The sequence below is a fragment of the Rhipicephalus sanguineus genome, chromosome 10 (assembly GCF_013339695.2).
Source record: "Rhipicephalus sanguineus isolate Rsan-2018 chromosome 10, BIME_Rsan_1.4, whole genome shotgun sequence".
Taxonomy (NCBI): Eukaryota; Metazoa; Arthropoda; class Arachnida; order Ixodida; family Ixodidae; genus Rhipicephalus; species Rhipicephalus sanguineus.
In genome coordinates this window covers 5542496-5556580 of record NC_051185.1, presented here as the reverse complement: position 1 = coordinate 5556580, position 14085 = coordinate 5542496, and the positions used below count along the sequence as shown (strand labels likewise).

Genomic DNA, 14085 nt, shown 5'->3' with positions numbered 1-14085 from the left:
CACCCGAATGCTCCTCTGCGTGCGTTCTTTTGAGTCAATGGCACGTGTGGCCTTAGAGCGTATAAAACGGAAACGGCTGCGACAGGAATCAACGCGAGGGTCGTGATGCGTTTTGTCTGCCTTCTCCGTCAAGATTCCGGGATGACATTTCATGTCACAGGGACTGATTCCATATGGCATATTCACTCTTGCATCTTCTGATATTTATTGATGCTTTGATATCTATCTAACTCGATCTGAATTTCGTCATCGTTTCTTGTTTTTTATTTTTGTACAAGCTGAATGTTTGTGACTACCGACATATGAAATGTAGTTTGTGAAAAATTCGTGTCGAAAAAAAAAGAAAACGTACGTTTGAACTTCTATTGCCTCTTTTTTTTTTTTATTTCGAAAGCCTGCCATTAGGCTTAGTAATTCGCGCTATCGAAAATACACATGCAAATTTGCTTCTTGTATAAAGTCTAACAGTGAACGGTGGAAAGGTCCACAAATCCAGCGGTCGAGGTCGGGTGGTCGCGGACAGGCCTGAGGCCTGTTGCACGGAGGTGGCGAAGAGGGCTTAACTGTGGCGAAGAGGGCTTAACTGTAGCTCTGTACAAGTCCACAGAAAGTATGTCGCAGTCATATCGCGGATTGGGGCGTCTTAAGTATATATAATGGTGTCATGTTAACTAACCAAACTCCGTCAATAACCAATCAGACTAAGGGAATTATATTTGTTTGCAGCAGAAAATTTATTCATATGAAGTTAACGGTCCCCTAATCCATAAACCATACCGAAGTATCTGACAATACCTTTCTGAAAACCTGTAATTATTTTGGTACTTAACTATATATAATCGAATCTGCCCGTGAGGCGGCGTTGAGGCAAGCCCTTGACGTCCCCTCATGGGAGGCCTAGGCCCGGCCACTTAAACCTGCTGGTTTCCCTTAATAAAGTTTATTCCTCCTCCTGTCGAACTAATCTGCCAGAAACATTTACTTCGGTATGTACCAAGCTGAGCAATTTTCGTTCAAGGATGTGGCATCCAATAAAGAGCGCACATAAGAGGATTACCATACCTGCGTCATCCGCACTAAGTCTCGCAGTCATCGTACATCGTCCGCTGAGTTACTTTTTAAAACGTCGACAGGACCGTCGTCAGGTTCGATGTAAGCAGTAGACAACGTGACGAAACTTAAACAATGCCTACTCGATTCGTTGGAGCCGGCGTACGGCGATTGTGAACAAAACAGTGTGGTTTCCAAACAACAACAACGACAACAACAGAAATAATAAAAAACTGCAGCTTGCACCAGTGGCGCAAGGCTGGAACCAACAGCGGAGCTATAGAGTTCGACCTAGCTTTCTCTTATTGCTAGTGATGCCAAGCTTTTGCTAGAGATGCTAAGTTTTTGCCAGTAGTACTGAGTATGGCTAGACTTGGCTATTCTCCGGTTTCGGTCGGTTCGCACGTACGTGTCACGTGCTTTTGGCGGGAACTTATGTCGCGTGACTAGAGGTTACGTGATGTTGTGATTTTAGTCACGTGACTAGCTATCACGTGACGTTAGGTGATTTTAGTCCCGCGACTAGTTGTTACGTCATATTTTGGTCACGGTACGCCCATCGCAGTTATTGCATTCCACGGCCAGACAAATCGCCGCTCGTGTTGTTGGAGCGAAGCAGAAGAGGACGAAGCGTTTATTTCTGTTCACGCTATGTCCGGCGCTAAGAAAGGAACTCAGCTGGGCAACAGCGCAATGGTCGCACGTACCGATACATCCATTCGGTTTCGCTTGCAGTACAGTTTACTCCGCATGCAGACTTTCCTCTCGTTTCTTTTGCTCCGTTTAGTCGCAGTTTTGTTTCAACGGAGAGTTGAGTGTCGTAAAAACATGCGTATCGCTTGTGAGGACGGAATGGCACAGACATCAATACCGTGTGCAGAACCATACAAACGCATTACGGTACGTTATGAAATCTGCGCATGCCCGTGTCAGTGCAAGAAAATGCTTCCTTTAGATTACGACGACTTGGTGGTGCTCAATGCAGTAAAGCCGCGTACATTTTTTTTTTCGAAAGTGCTTCTTGCAACACGGATGCACGCTGATTACGATTAACATTTTGAAGCATGCACAACTAGAGTAACTAAAGCATATTAAACAACACCCTGAGATGGCGTTCTCTAATAGCACTTAGACTGTCCATTTCAGCGCGCGCTGACTGGATAAAACCCTGCAGCCAACGGCGACGATTGGTGCTACCCTGCCAGCTCTCGAGCTCTGTCCACTCATTGTGCGGCTGGAATTGACAGCTGGCACACTTAGTGGAATTTTACAGAATAATCGCCTCTGTTGGTTTCATCCACAACTACAGGACGGCATTGAACAAATTCTTTCGAAACTATTGCGCCATCCGGAACGTACCCGTTCGGCCTGATTAATTATAATTAACGAAGACTTCGGAGTAGTAATATTCAACTTAATTAATTCAATTTCACAATCAAACTGCTTCGATTACGCCAGGGATGTAGTAACGTACAGAATAAGAAGCAAACAAAGTTCGAAGGCAGAAATCGGTTTAAGTCGCGTGACTAGAGGTTACGTGATGTTGTGATTTTAGTCACAACATCACGTTTCCCTTGGGGTCAACCGTGCGTTCAATAAATTATCGCATGTGAGAGCTTTTTCTTTCTTTTTTTTTACAATTTTTAGTTTCGCAGCAGGGTCGTTTCAACACCCAACCACCTTAATGACAGAACGTGAGGCTGTTCACACTGATGGCATGCGCGAATGACTGCACAGTATACGTACATAAATGTAATTAAATATCCCACGGTTAGCCATTTTTGTTCACTAGAAAGCGAATTTTTCCTCTCAGTGAGAATGACGGCAACCAAAAGTGCCAAATTCATATCATGTTCTTAGTTCTCTTTAATAACACTGTTTCAGGGCCAGAGCCTACACAACGTCAATTATGTGAAACATCTTGGTCGATTCCGTATACCTAACAATTGTTACAAAACACGTACGGCAAGGTTCTTATTCAACGCCTATTTTATTGTTTTAAAGCGAGCGACCCGCTGTCCGTGTTTTTTAGGCTTGATGCCGCGAAGAAACGTGCAGAACACGTTTTTCGACTACTACACATGTAGTTATTAAATAACGTGGCTTTTCCTTTACGTTAGCCACATCAAATTCTTAAGATACCGAAAGAGCCACTCGCCTGTAACGTAAAGTATCCAGAGCCGCATGTGAGGCCGCATCCTGGGAACCACGCCGTCAGCGGGAAAGCGAAAGCTGGCCACACCACGCTACACAGCACCACACCACGAGAGCGACGAGCCAACAGCACAGTTTTTTTTGCCGCGGCGTCTGCTACAGCGCAACGGAAAACCGCGCGCTGTGCGGTGGCAGCTTTCTAAACGCGTGGCGCCATCTCCTTGAAAACGGAGCACACACCACGCTTCCAGAGCGCGCGCGCGTACTCTACAGGCAGTGGCAGATTGCAGTTAGAGCGTGGAGCAGACCTGACGAAAATAAGTAACCGATTACTTTCTTTTAAATTTTAATTGAACAAGGGCGTCCGCAGAACTTTTCGCAGGGGGGTGCATCCGTGCGGGGGGCATCCAGCACTGGCAGCCTTTCTTTCACTCCATGACATGACCGGCAAGATTAGTCAATAGTGAAACATGCAAAGTTGACTGGCAAGGCGAAAGGTCATTTCACACGGATATGCGGGACCTGAGTGTGCTAATCAAGCTGTGTAGCTTATTGCTACTGCATAGAAAAATATTATCCGGAATTCCAAGGGGGAGCAGCTGCCCCCCTTGCACCCCCCTCCGGACGCCTATGTAATTGAATGCAGTGGTCAATTATAGCCCCAGAAAAGAAACTGAGCAATTACAGAAATGTATTCGATTACTTTTGCGTTACTTTCCTTCAAAATTTTATTGTCGTACTAACACGACATCGCAAGTTCGCTCAAACTACAACGAACTACTGTGGCTTGCATGGTAGAGAGCAGTAGAGACACGGCCGGGCTAGACCGCACGCGCGCGCTCGCTTAGCGCGCGTGCGGTCTAGCCCGGCCGTGGTAGAGAGAAGGCTGGAGGCTTGCGTGAAGGCTAAGATCGAGGCTTACTGGCTTCTGTGATATAGGGCTACTCGTTGCTTTCGACAGGAGTTCTTTTTTAAGGTTCTCATCGCTGATTCTTCCATGTTTTTAAGAGGTCAGCTGCCACACTGAACACTCTCTCAATGCATGCGCTGGCGGGAAGGGCGGTATTATAACGAACACCTTGCGCACCAGGTCATAGTTCCGCAGTGCTTCGATCAGGAGCGTAGCCAGAAATTTTTTTCGGGGGGAGGGGGGGGGGGTTCAACCATACTTTATGTATGTTCGTGCGTGCGTTTGTATGTGTGCGTGTATATATACGCAAGCAAAACTGAAAATTTTGGCTTCGATGCAAGTGCTCATGTCCTCAATGAAGCGCTTCACTGTTGCTGGCCCTCGGGTAAGGCATTGCAGGCAAGTAGGCCAAGGAAAAGGTGAAAAAATAGGCTCTGCAGGGATCCCTCATCTGATAGGACGGGAATTCCCTATAGAGCGGTCGTATATTTTTCAGGACGAAAACTGCCGTAGAAGATATTTTGGTCAAAACTTGATTTTGGAAAAAAAAAGTAATTGATTACCGCTAATCACTTACAAGAAAATGCAATTGAATTAACCAGAACGCTACGTACAGTTTCGAAAAGTAATCGATTAATTACAAAATTACAAGAAAAAATGTACTTAATTACAAGTAATCGATTACTCGTAACGCGTTACGTACAACTCTGGTGTGGCGGCAGGGGCCGGACCTGCACGAGCTTTTCTTTTCTTATTGTGTTACTGAGAAGCCAATGCTTATTACTATAGAACCTGTGGGGCAGGGGCGTAGCCAGAAATATGTTCGATGGGGGGGTCAACCAACTTTTGTTTATTTGTGCGTGTCTTTGTACGTGTGCGTGTATATACACACATGCGAAACTGAAAATTTTCGGGGTGGGGGGGGGGGGGTCACCTCCTTGATCTGAAGTGGGGGCCGGGCAGGCAGATTTAGTCGAGAGTTTTTTTGTGGTCTGTATCCCATGGCCAAAAAAGAAAACAATTTCGGGGGGGGGGGGGGGGAGGAGGCACGGGCCCGGTGTGCCACCCCCTCGCTACGCCACTGGTTTGAACCCTCTCCCCCCACCGCTCCGGTGCTGTGGGTTGCATTATAGCCGCCACTGCACCCTGGTTCCTAAGCCCCTACGTGGCCGTTTCAGCGTGTACTTTGCGGGGCGCACTCTGGTTGACGGGGCTCTAACGTGTCGTAGTTTCGTGCAGCGTGGAAACAGCTGGCGCATGCATTGTCCGAAACCGAAACCCACCGACATGTGGGCAGTGCCACGTGCAGCAAGTATTGCCATTCCTCTGACTTTTTTTTTACATCAGTCGCTCTCCCGATTATCCAGGCTGAGTTCAACTCTTAGAGCTGGAAGAGTTGCGCTCTGTGCATCGCCGTTGACCTTCGACCACAAAGCCTGCGACACCGTTTGTTAACCAATCTCGGAGGCCATGCTGGCCGTCCTAGTGGCTATGATGAGAGACATGTGAAAAGCGCCGCGTTGGGAAGTAAAGATCATCATGCATCACTATTGTGGAGGAAGAACGTTCCTTCCAGAGTTTTACGACCATACGTATGATTGAAGAACTCCGTTTCCTCATCGGGGAAGGAATTTTTCTTCCACCATACTATTTTCTCTATTGCCTTCGTGATCCCTACATCTATCATCATCAATGGCCTTGCATTGATGATGGTACTTAACGGCTGTGATGCAAGCCAAGCCAAACGGCCAACCGCTTGGCTTAGGTTTTTCCCCCTTTTGTAGCCTTTTCAGCTACTGGTTGCTGCTTGTGCTTTTGCCCAACATTTCTCCATTTCGTGGGGATGTCTGTCCGGCACGCTATTTGCTAAAGAATTGGTGCCCGATCTCTTATTTCCTGAGCGTGACGCCTCGGGCGTTCACTAGGTGAGTGGTGACAACAAGCACACTGATCGAAATGCAGTGATGCGCCAGTTTATCTGCCACGTGTGTTGTGTGACCATACCTACAATTGTCCGTATTCATTTGCTAGGCCGCCAATATGGGTGTCCGCAGCTACAATGAGGAGCTCGGATACCTCGAAAAAATGACACCCGTCTCATGGCGTATCAAGAAAGGCTTCGTGCCGAATATGAAGGTAAGCACGGCTGCAAGGCTGGCTTTGCTCCGGTGGCAACCGCGGTAACCACCTCGCGCTAGTTCAGCTGGTTGCTTTCATCCAGTCATCTCAAAATCGCTGATCATCAAACAGTGTGAATAGGATAATGTGATGCTCTGCAAGGTCTGCATGTTATAAACGTGGGTGGGGTATTGCGCGGGTCTGTGTGGCTTCACCCATTTCTGGCGACAATTTTTGCATTCCTTGCCTTGCGTGTTCTGATCCATGCTATTTAAACAGCTCAGCACTAGCTGTCAAGGTCGCGAATGCTGCTGAACACTTGTCCATCATGCCTCTACCTATTTTCATTCTCTATTTGACAACACTTTGTTCAGGTTGAAGGGATTTTCTACGTGAATAACCTCTTGGAGAAGCTGATGTTCGAAGAGCTGCGGAATTCGTGCCGTCCAGGAAATGTTGGTGGTTTCCTGCCTGGTGTTAAACAAATTGGAAATGTGGCCGCCTTGCCTGGAATCGTTGGAGTAAGTATAGCTGGCGTTAAATTTTGTATTTTTATATATGTATATAAGTATGAACCGAATCATAAGTCTCGCCCTTCTAATTTGTGAAAAGTGTTAGGGAATCTCGGGGCACCATGAGCTTCTTTTTGTTGTTGTTTTACATCCCTCCATAACATCTACAGACAGGGACAAATTCATGAATCATATACAAGCGTGTGCCTATGTGCCCCGTGCCCACTTATAAAGGAAGCCCAGTGTGTTGAGTCGTGACATCATGCATGCATGTCTTTCATGTTTGCGTGTCTGCCAGTACGACCAGTTGCCATCATGCTATCTACGAATCACGATGATTGTGCAAGGTTACGCCATAGTCCCTCAATACTGAGGGACTAGGGTTACTCTAAGAGAACACCATGTTTGGCCGGCCAGAGTTGCAGCCTTGAAAAAGACAAGTCTGCTTGTTGAAACATCGGCTCCAGTGACACCCCGTGTTCTAGAATTTTCATATTTGGCCATTGTAACTTGCAAAAATGCACTGCACTCGCCAACAGCCAAAAGAGACACGGCTCTTCTAGAGTAACATTCTGTGTCTTGAATCCGACTGCAGGCCTGCATGAAGTGCACATATTGACAGACACAAGCATGGAATACGCACATGTCAGATGTTTGGTACAACACAAGAGATGTTTCGAAACAGCTGGTTTGTGCTTATGTATGCAAGTGTGTTTTCTTGCACACTGAAGCTGTTACCAAGATCACTTGCCAACTAGCCCGACTTCAATAACATCTGCGTAGTTCTGTTTATTTCCTTAGCATAGCATGTCCTGTCACCACCATAGACTAAATTCCTTGGTACATAGGAACCCACTGTAGTAGCTTAGCAGCAAATGTGTTTCACTAAGTTTCAAGATGCAGGCCTGATTTCTAGCCATGATAACCACATTTTGATTGGGGTAAAATACGAAAACACATTTACATATATATAGATGGGCTCACTAAAGAAACTCGTATGGTAAAAACTTAATTTGGAGTCCCCCACTACCCTGTGTCTCAATCATACAGTTGTTCTGCTGCATAAAACTCTAGAATTTATTTTCACGGAATGGAGTGGTTCTAAAATCATAATGTCCGACCTCATTGACACAGAGAGCTGCCTGTGGTTCAGCGTCACACTTTTGCTCTAAATGAACCTAAGTATGGACTGTCCCCCAAAAAAAGTAAATAAGTAAATAAAATATTGAAAAGAAAATGTCTCGCTTGGAGAAACAACTTCCACTTGACTTTGAACCAGACATGCGGCCTCTGACACAGTTGAGAGTGAACTCCGAGGTTGCTTTTTATATTTGATGTGTAGTTTGCTTTTGTATCGCAATTCAGTGATATGTGAAGCTCTTGGCAGGCTGCTGAATGATTAGAAAAATTTTTTGGCATGGACGTAATGCAAAGCCAATGTGTGCTGACAAATCACTTTATGACCAGCAGCCTTACCAGAGTTGTTCTATGCATACAGTTTTCGGGGCTTATGTGACAGAGTGTATGCATTGCCTGCATTCTCATTATCCAGCACTCAATAGGGCTCCCTGACATCCATTCTGGTTATGGCTTTGCAATTGGCAACATGGCGGCATTTGACATGGATGATCCAAAGGCCATTGTGTCACCTGGTAAGCAGCCTTTATCTGCCACTAATTTGTCATTTCCTTATTGCTACTTTACTAATTGAGAGCTTCAGTTTATGTACAGTGGACATTGTGGATATGTTGTTGATGCACCGATGTAGGTACGTCAGTGAAGGTGTGAGTGCTGTTATTAGTAGGCATTCTTAGTCTCATACACTATTACAGTAGAATCTCGATGATACGAATCCCGCGGGGTCACGAAAAATATTCGTATTAGCCGAAATTCGTATCACCGAAACACATGTAAAACTAGCTATATTAACAGTCAGAGGCAAACTCATTTTTAGGAACACATAAAAAAAACATTTATTTCTTGCAGAAAAAATCTCTAATGTCTTTCTGCTTCTTTTTTTTCGCGAAGTCACTCAGCAGACTTCTTTGAAATCCGTAAAAACGCGTGCACGTGTCGTCGCTGATTTCATCAGCGGCCATAGCACGCCTCAGGACGTCGAGCGCGTGCAGCGTTTCAGCCGCCGGTGGTGGTCCTTCACCATCGCCCTCGTCTATGTTGTCGCCATCATCGCTGGAATCGGCAACCTCGCATGTGGCCTCCTCAACAATATCCTCCACCGTGCGCGCACCACAAGTGGCGAGGTTGTCATCCGCCGTGCAGAAGTCTTCAGCTGTACACCCAGCATCAAGCAGTTCCCAACCCTCAATTGGCTCTTCCTGCTCTGAGGGCACCTCTTCGGAACTCCTGAAGAAGCCGCATTTCGCAAAGCAGTTTGCTATGGTAGTCGGCGTTACTCGATCCCAAGCCATAGCGATAAAATGGATGGCGTCCAGGAGGCTTATTCGCAGGTCGCCTTCGTGTTTTCTGTCAATATTGGCAAGTAGGCGGCGCACAAGAAGGCCCTTGAAATGATGCTTGAGGTTTTTTATTATTCCAGCGTCAAGCGGTTGCAGGTGCGTCGTCGTGTTCGCGGGCAAAAAGATCAGTTTGACGTTTTGGAGCGTTACTTGCCTCGGGTGGGCGGCGCACTGGTCAAGAATCAAAACAATCTTCCGATTCTTGCAGGCCATCCTTCTGTCAAGGAGCGACAGAAATTCTTCGAACAGGGCCGCCGTCATCCACGCCTTTTTGTTTGCGCGATAGACGCACGGCAAATGGCTCTCGCGCTTGAAACACCGAGGCTTTTGGGATTTGCCAATTACCGTCAGCTTAAGTTTCTCCGACCCGTCGGCGTTACAGCACAAAAGCACCGTTATTCGCTCTTTGCTTTTCTTGCCTCCTTGGCACGCTTCGCCTTTTAAGCAAAGGCTCTTCTCAGGCTGAAGGTTAAAAAACAGGCCAGCCTCGTCTGCGTTAAAAACATCACGAGGCTCATACCCAGAGATGAGTGACTGCAGCTTCGCGAGCCAGTCGCTAACAACGGTCTCGTCAGCCTTCTTCGCTTCCCCACAGACGCTTTTGTAAACGAGACCGTGTCTCGTCTTGAAACGGTGCAGCCACCCACCTGAGGCCTGAAATCCGTCGATGCGCAGAGCAAGTGCGATCTCGTCGGCTTTCTCACGCAACACTTTGCCATCGATGTTCACACCAGCTGCAGTAACCTCCTTAAACCAGGTCAGAAGAGCTTCTTCAAGCTTCACGTGTTGGGCTGTCTTCGCTTGCCTCGCGTTGACGTTAAATGAAAGCACATTCTTCATTATTGAGTCCCGCTGTCCAACAATTGTGCTTAATGTCGACGTTGCGAGGCCTAGCTCCTTAGCCAACTCCGTGCGTTTTCTTTTGGGATCCTCATCGACCTTTCGAAGAATGTCCAGTTTCTCCTTAAAGGAGAGGGCTTTTCGCTTGCGAGACATAGCTTGCTGCCACTCGGCAAAAAAGGCACTATCACAACAAAGCAAGAACGCGGGCTCGAGCACAGCAACCACAACCACTCTGTCCGACGGCACGCATAGAAGAAAGAAGCTCCCGCGGGCCGCGGGCCGTGCCTCTCCCTCTCCGGCGTCTCCGCCTGCCGGCCTGCCTCCGCACCAAGAAAAAAAAAAAAAAAACGTGGCCAGCGCCATCTGTAATCTTCAAGAGAAAGCAAAAGGCACACTCCGGCCTCCGATACACGCAGATCTTGGAGGCTGTCGCGCGCTGCTCGCCGGCGGCGCTGGCAACGTGCCAAACCGGCGGCGCCGCACGCATTCCAGCGCCGTAAGTGCACGCTGCTATCTTCCGCGGCCGTCGGTGGGGCCAACGTTGCGTTGGGTGGGGCGGCGTTTATTCGTATCAAACGACGCGGGTCAAAAATCAGTTCGTAACAACCGTACTCAAGCACGTTGTAAATTAATGGGCCTTGGCCGGGACCACAGAAAAATTCGTATCATCCCGAAATTCGTATTAGCCGTGATCGTATCATCGAGATTCTACTGTATAAGGAACTATAATTCAAGGCAGTAGTGCAGAAGCTACCAAGTGGTACACTCACAGAAGCTTCACTTTGCATTTCACAGTGCAGTTGTTCTTGATGTACAATGCTTTCTACACATAAACTACTACTCGTCGTCATTTGGTTGTCCTACTAGTGTCATTTGTGCACCTTTATGTTTTAAGTATGCAACATTACATGTTTTGGTTTCTAGCAAAAGCGGTGCACTGTCACAGGAACGTGTCACTCTACTACAAATATGTGGCAGTAAATAGGATCTTGAACTGCAATTCTTTCCGTACAATAGATACGTAAATAGACCTTATGGCTTTGAAGGTATGAGAGCTACTGCTACATTGATTTACATGTCGCATACATACAGTATCTTTCGTCCATATGTAACGTGCTTTGTTTTGTGAGCATTAAGAAGTGGCTGTAGCCCTCCCGTGGTTTTCAGTTATGTCTGAAACAGAGTTAGTATATTGCATTCTTTTAGGGCCAACCACCTGTTGTTGGCAACAGATTTTTATTTTTTACATGTAGTTATAGAGCTTACCTTTCTTTAAGATAAGGCTGCTGAATGATTTGAAGCATTTTTGGCAAGGACGTAATGCAGAGCAAGCACCTGCTGACACCATATTTTATGACAGCAGCCTATCTGAAACCTTTTGGAGGCTCACACTGGTTGTGAGACTGTTCACCTGACCATTGATTCCCCTTGTGAACAGGTGGCGTGGGCTTTGACATCAATTGCGGTGTCCGTCTGTTGCGAACCAACTTGATGGAGAAGGATGTTCAGCCCATCAAGGAACAGTTGGCACAGAGTATGTTCGACCACATTCCTGTTGGTGTCGGCTCTAAGGGAATCATTCCCATGAATGCAAGGTGTGTTGCCACTTCTCATAAGCAACTTCTCATATTAACCGTGACTTTGGTGTACGCAGTTGTCCATATTTAGTTAACTTAATTGTATTGAAGATTATTGCGATAGCATTAAAGGGTTCATTTCGCATAAATTCCGGTGTCGGTGTTAGTGTTGGCATCGTTAGTTGTGAGCGAAAAATCTCGATAGGTGCAAATAAAAAATAATAAAAATGCTTTGTTCGAGTGGGAATTGAATCTAGGCCTTCTGCGTGGCAAGCAGGTGCTATACCACAGAGCCACCCCGGTGCTCGAAACTGCTTCAGAAAAAAACAATATGCGCATGTAATATTGCATAGCAGAAGCATAGAATCGAACCAGGCATCAAAACACATCCCATTGACCTGTTGTTTATCAGAGCAGCCACAAAGGAACACTGAATGTGCCAGCGAGCCAACTGTTAAGTGTAAATGCAGGCTAATGCTGTGTTCTTTGGGGCTGAATGTGTTAGCTGCTTTCAATTTATTTATTAATTCACCAGTCCCATTGACATCTTACAATGACGTGACATCAGTGTCATATAGAGGCCCTTTAAAGCTAACACTTTGGGGATGACAAGGTCACCTTTAACAAAGATAGGTCTATCGCTATGTCAACTAGCCTCTATAAGGCACCCTATTTGTATTTACCCAACATTTACTCCATAATATGCTTCCATCTGTTGGTTCCCGTCTTTATTTTAAATGTTAAATGAAACACTGTTTGCAGCAAGTGTTCAGAACCTCTAACATTCCTTTGGCTGCTGGATGATTTCAAATCTGTAGGCTTGGACGTAATACTGAATGTCCTATGCTGACACAATGTCATATGACAGCGGTATCATTCCCATTGGGACTTGTTAATTAGTTTTGTCCACGAATTTCAAAAGAATGCAAAATTTCTTCCTAGAGACCTCGAAGAAGCCTTGGAGATGGGCATGGATTGGTCCTTAAGAGAAGGTCAGTGCACATTTTTTCTCTGTGGCTTTGTGGCCTGGGTTCTCGCGTGCTTTGCTTGGAAATTTCTCTGTCCTCATAGGGCTTACTTGAGGGCAGAACATAGCAAGTGCACAGTAGGATACTTCAAATAGGGAACAGCTTAATGGGGTACTTTCACGAAAATTTTCAGTTGCCGTTTTTTTGCGTCAAATGAAAGGCCAAGCCCTCAAGAGCCTAGAAAATGTACTGCTTATCGTGAGTGCACCCTGAAAAAGTAATTACAGTACGTTTTTGAAAGCTAGTTTCGATTCCTACTGTACCCTGACGTCACAACACGGTATGAGCTTCTCGTCATATGCTCGCACAAGGTATCGGGACGTTTTCACGGCCGCTCTGTCCCATGGTTTCGTTGGTGATGCACAAGCGGCCATTTTGAATGTTTTGGTGACACACAAGCGGCCATTTTGGAAGTTTTGGTACCTGACATCATCACAACTAGCCACACTGCAGCGCGGAGTCACCAGAATTAGTACTGTAGCCTGACCAAGCTAGTGTTGATGTCGGTCGGTGTGCTATGGAAAGATTGACTTAGATATCAAAGTAAATTATCTTATTGGCATTTGCTGAGCTTCACACTTGCTCACAGTCGTCTCTCTATACAGGAAATTTGTATGGCAGAGTAAACTTACCTTCGAAAAATGGTGTCATTACCCTTTTAAGGCACAGTTGCAACAAACCTCCTGTTCATTCTGTATAGTCTGTTTTGACCGACCAGTTAAGCCAGGGGTTCTCAAACTGAGGTCCTCGAAGCCATTCTTGGGGGTCTGCAAAACCATTCTTGGGGGGTCCACGTAACCCATCCTTGAAAAAACGAAATGTGTTTCTTCGAAGCACACTATGTCCTATGACACTGGCCCCTTCCGATTTTTGGTATGCTTCGTTGCATAGCATTTTTTCATTGCGGCGGAGCTTACTTAAGTTTCCCCGTCTCCACGAGATGGCTGTAAAACGTTTGTTGCAGTTTTCTACGACATACGCACGCGAGCATACTTTTTCCACGCTTGCATATTTGAAGAGCAAATATAGCTAGAAACAGGTTGAATGTGGCTGCAGGCAGCAGAGCTTATTGACAAGCTGTTAAGATCAAAATTGTCATGGCGTTTTATTGTGACCATTCTTTACCAGAAAGAAATAAAAGACACCTATTTCACACTGCATGTTGCGTTAATTTATGACCCCCCCTCCCCCTTTCTCTCACTGCAAGGGGCCCCTCATCCCTTCTACTGGTGCACAAGGGGTCCCCGAAACGTTCATGTCTGAGAACCTCTGACTTAAACTGTAGTGGGTTGTCATTCATCTGTCAGTTAGTGTGTTCCGCTATGATACCTAGACATGCTTGTTAAAGGAATACTGAACAAAAATAGGAAAAAAAATTATGAAAGTATCAAAATTTCACTCGGAAGATGCAACTGT

General features: G+C 46.1%; 1 protein-coding gene across 1 annotated transcript in view; it reads left to right on the top strand.

Moving 5' to 3' along the window:
- Nucleotides 1–5878: 5878 nt before the first annotated feature.
- The window catches only part of LOC119406888 (RNA-splicing ligase RtcB homolog), a 31709-nt gene continuing 23502 nt past the window's right edge, over nt 5879–14085 (top strand). The window contains exons 1-6 of the mRNA XM_037673660.2: nt 5879–6039; nt 6146–6250; nt 6607–6753; nt 8297–8396; nt 11503–11659; nt 12584–12633. Coding sequence (XP_037529588.1) covers nt 6155–6250; nt 6607–6753; nt 8297–8396; nt 11503–11659; nt 12584–12633 — 550 coding nt within the window. The 5' untranslated portion in view covers nt 5879–6039; nt 6146–6154. The remainder of the gene's footprint in view (nt 6040–6145; nt 6251–6606; nt 6754–8296; nt 8397–11502; nt 11660–12583; nt 12634–14085) is intronic.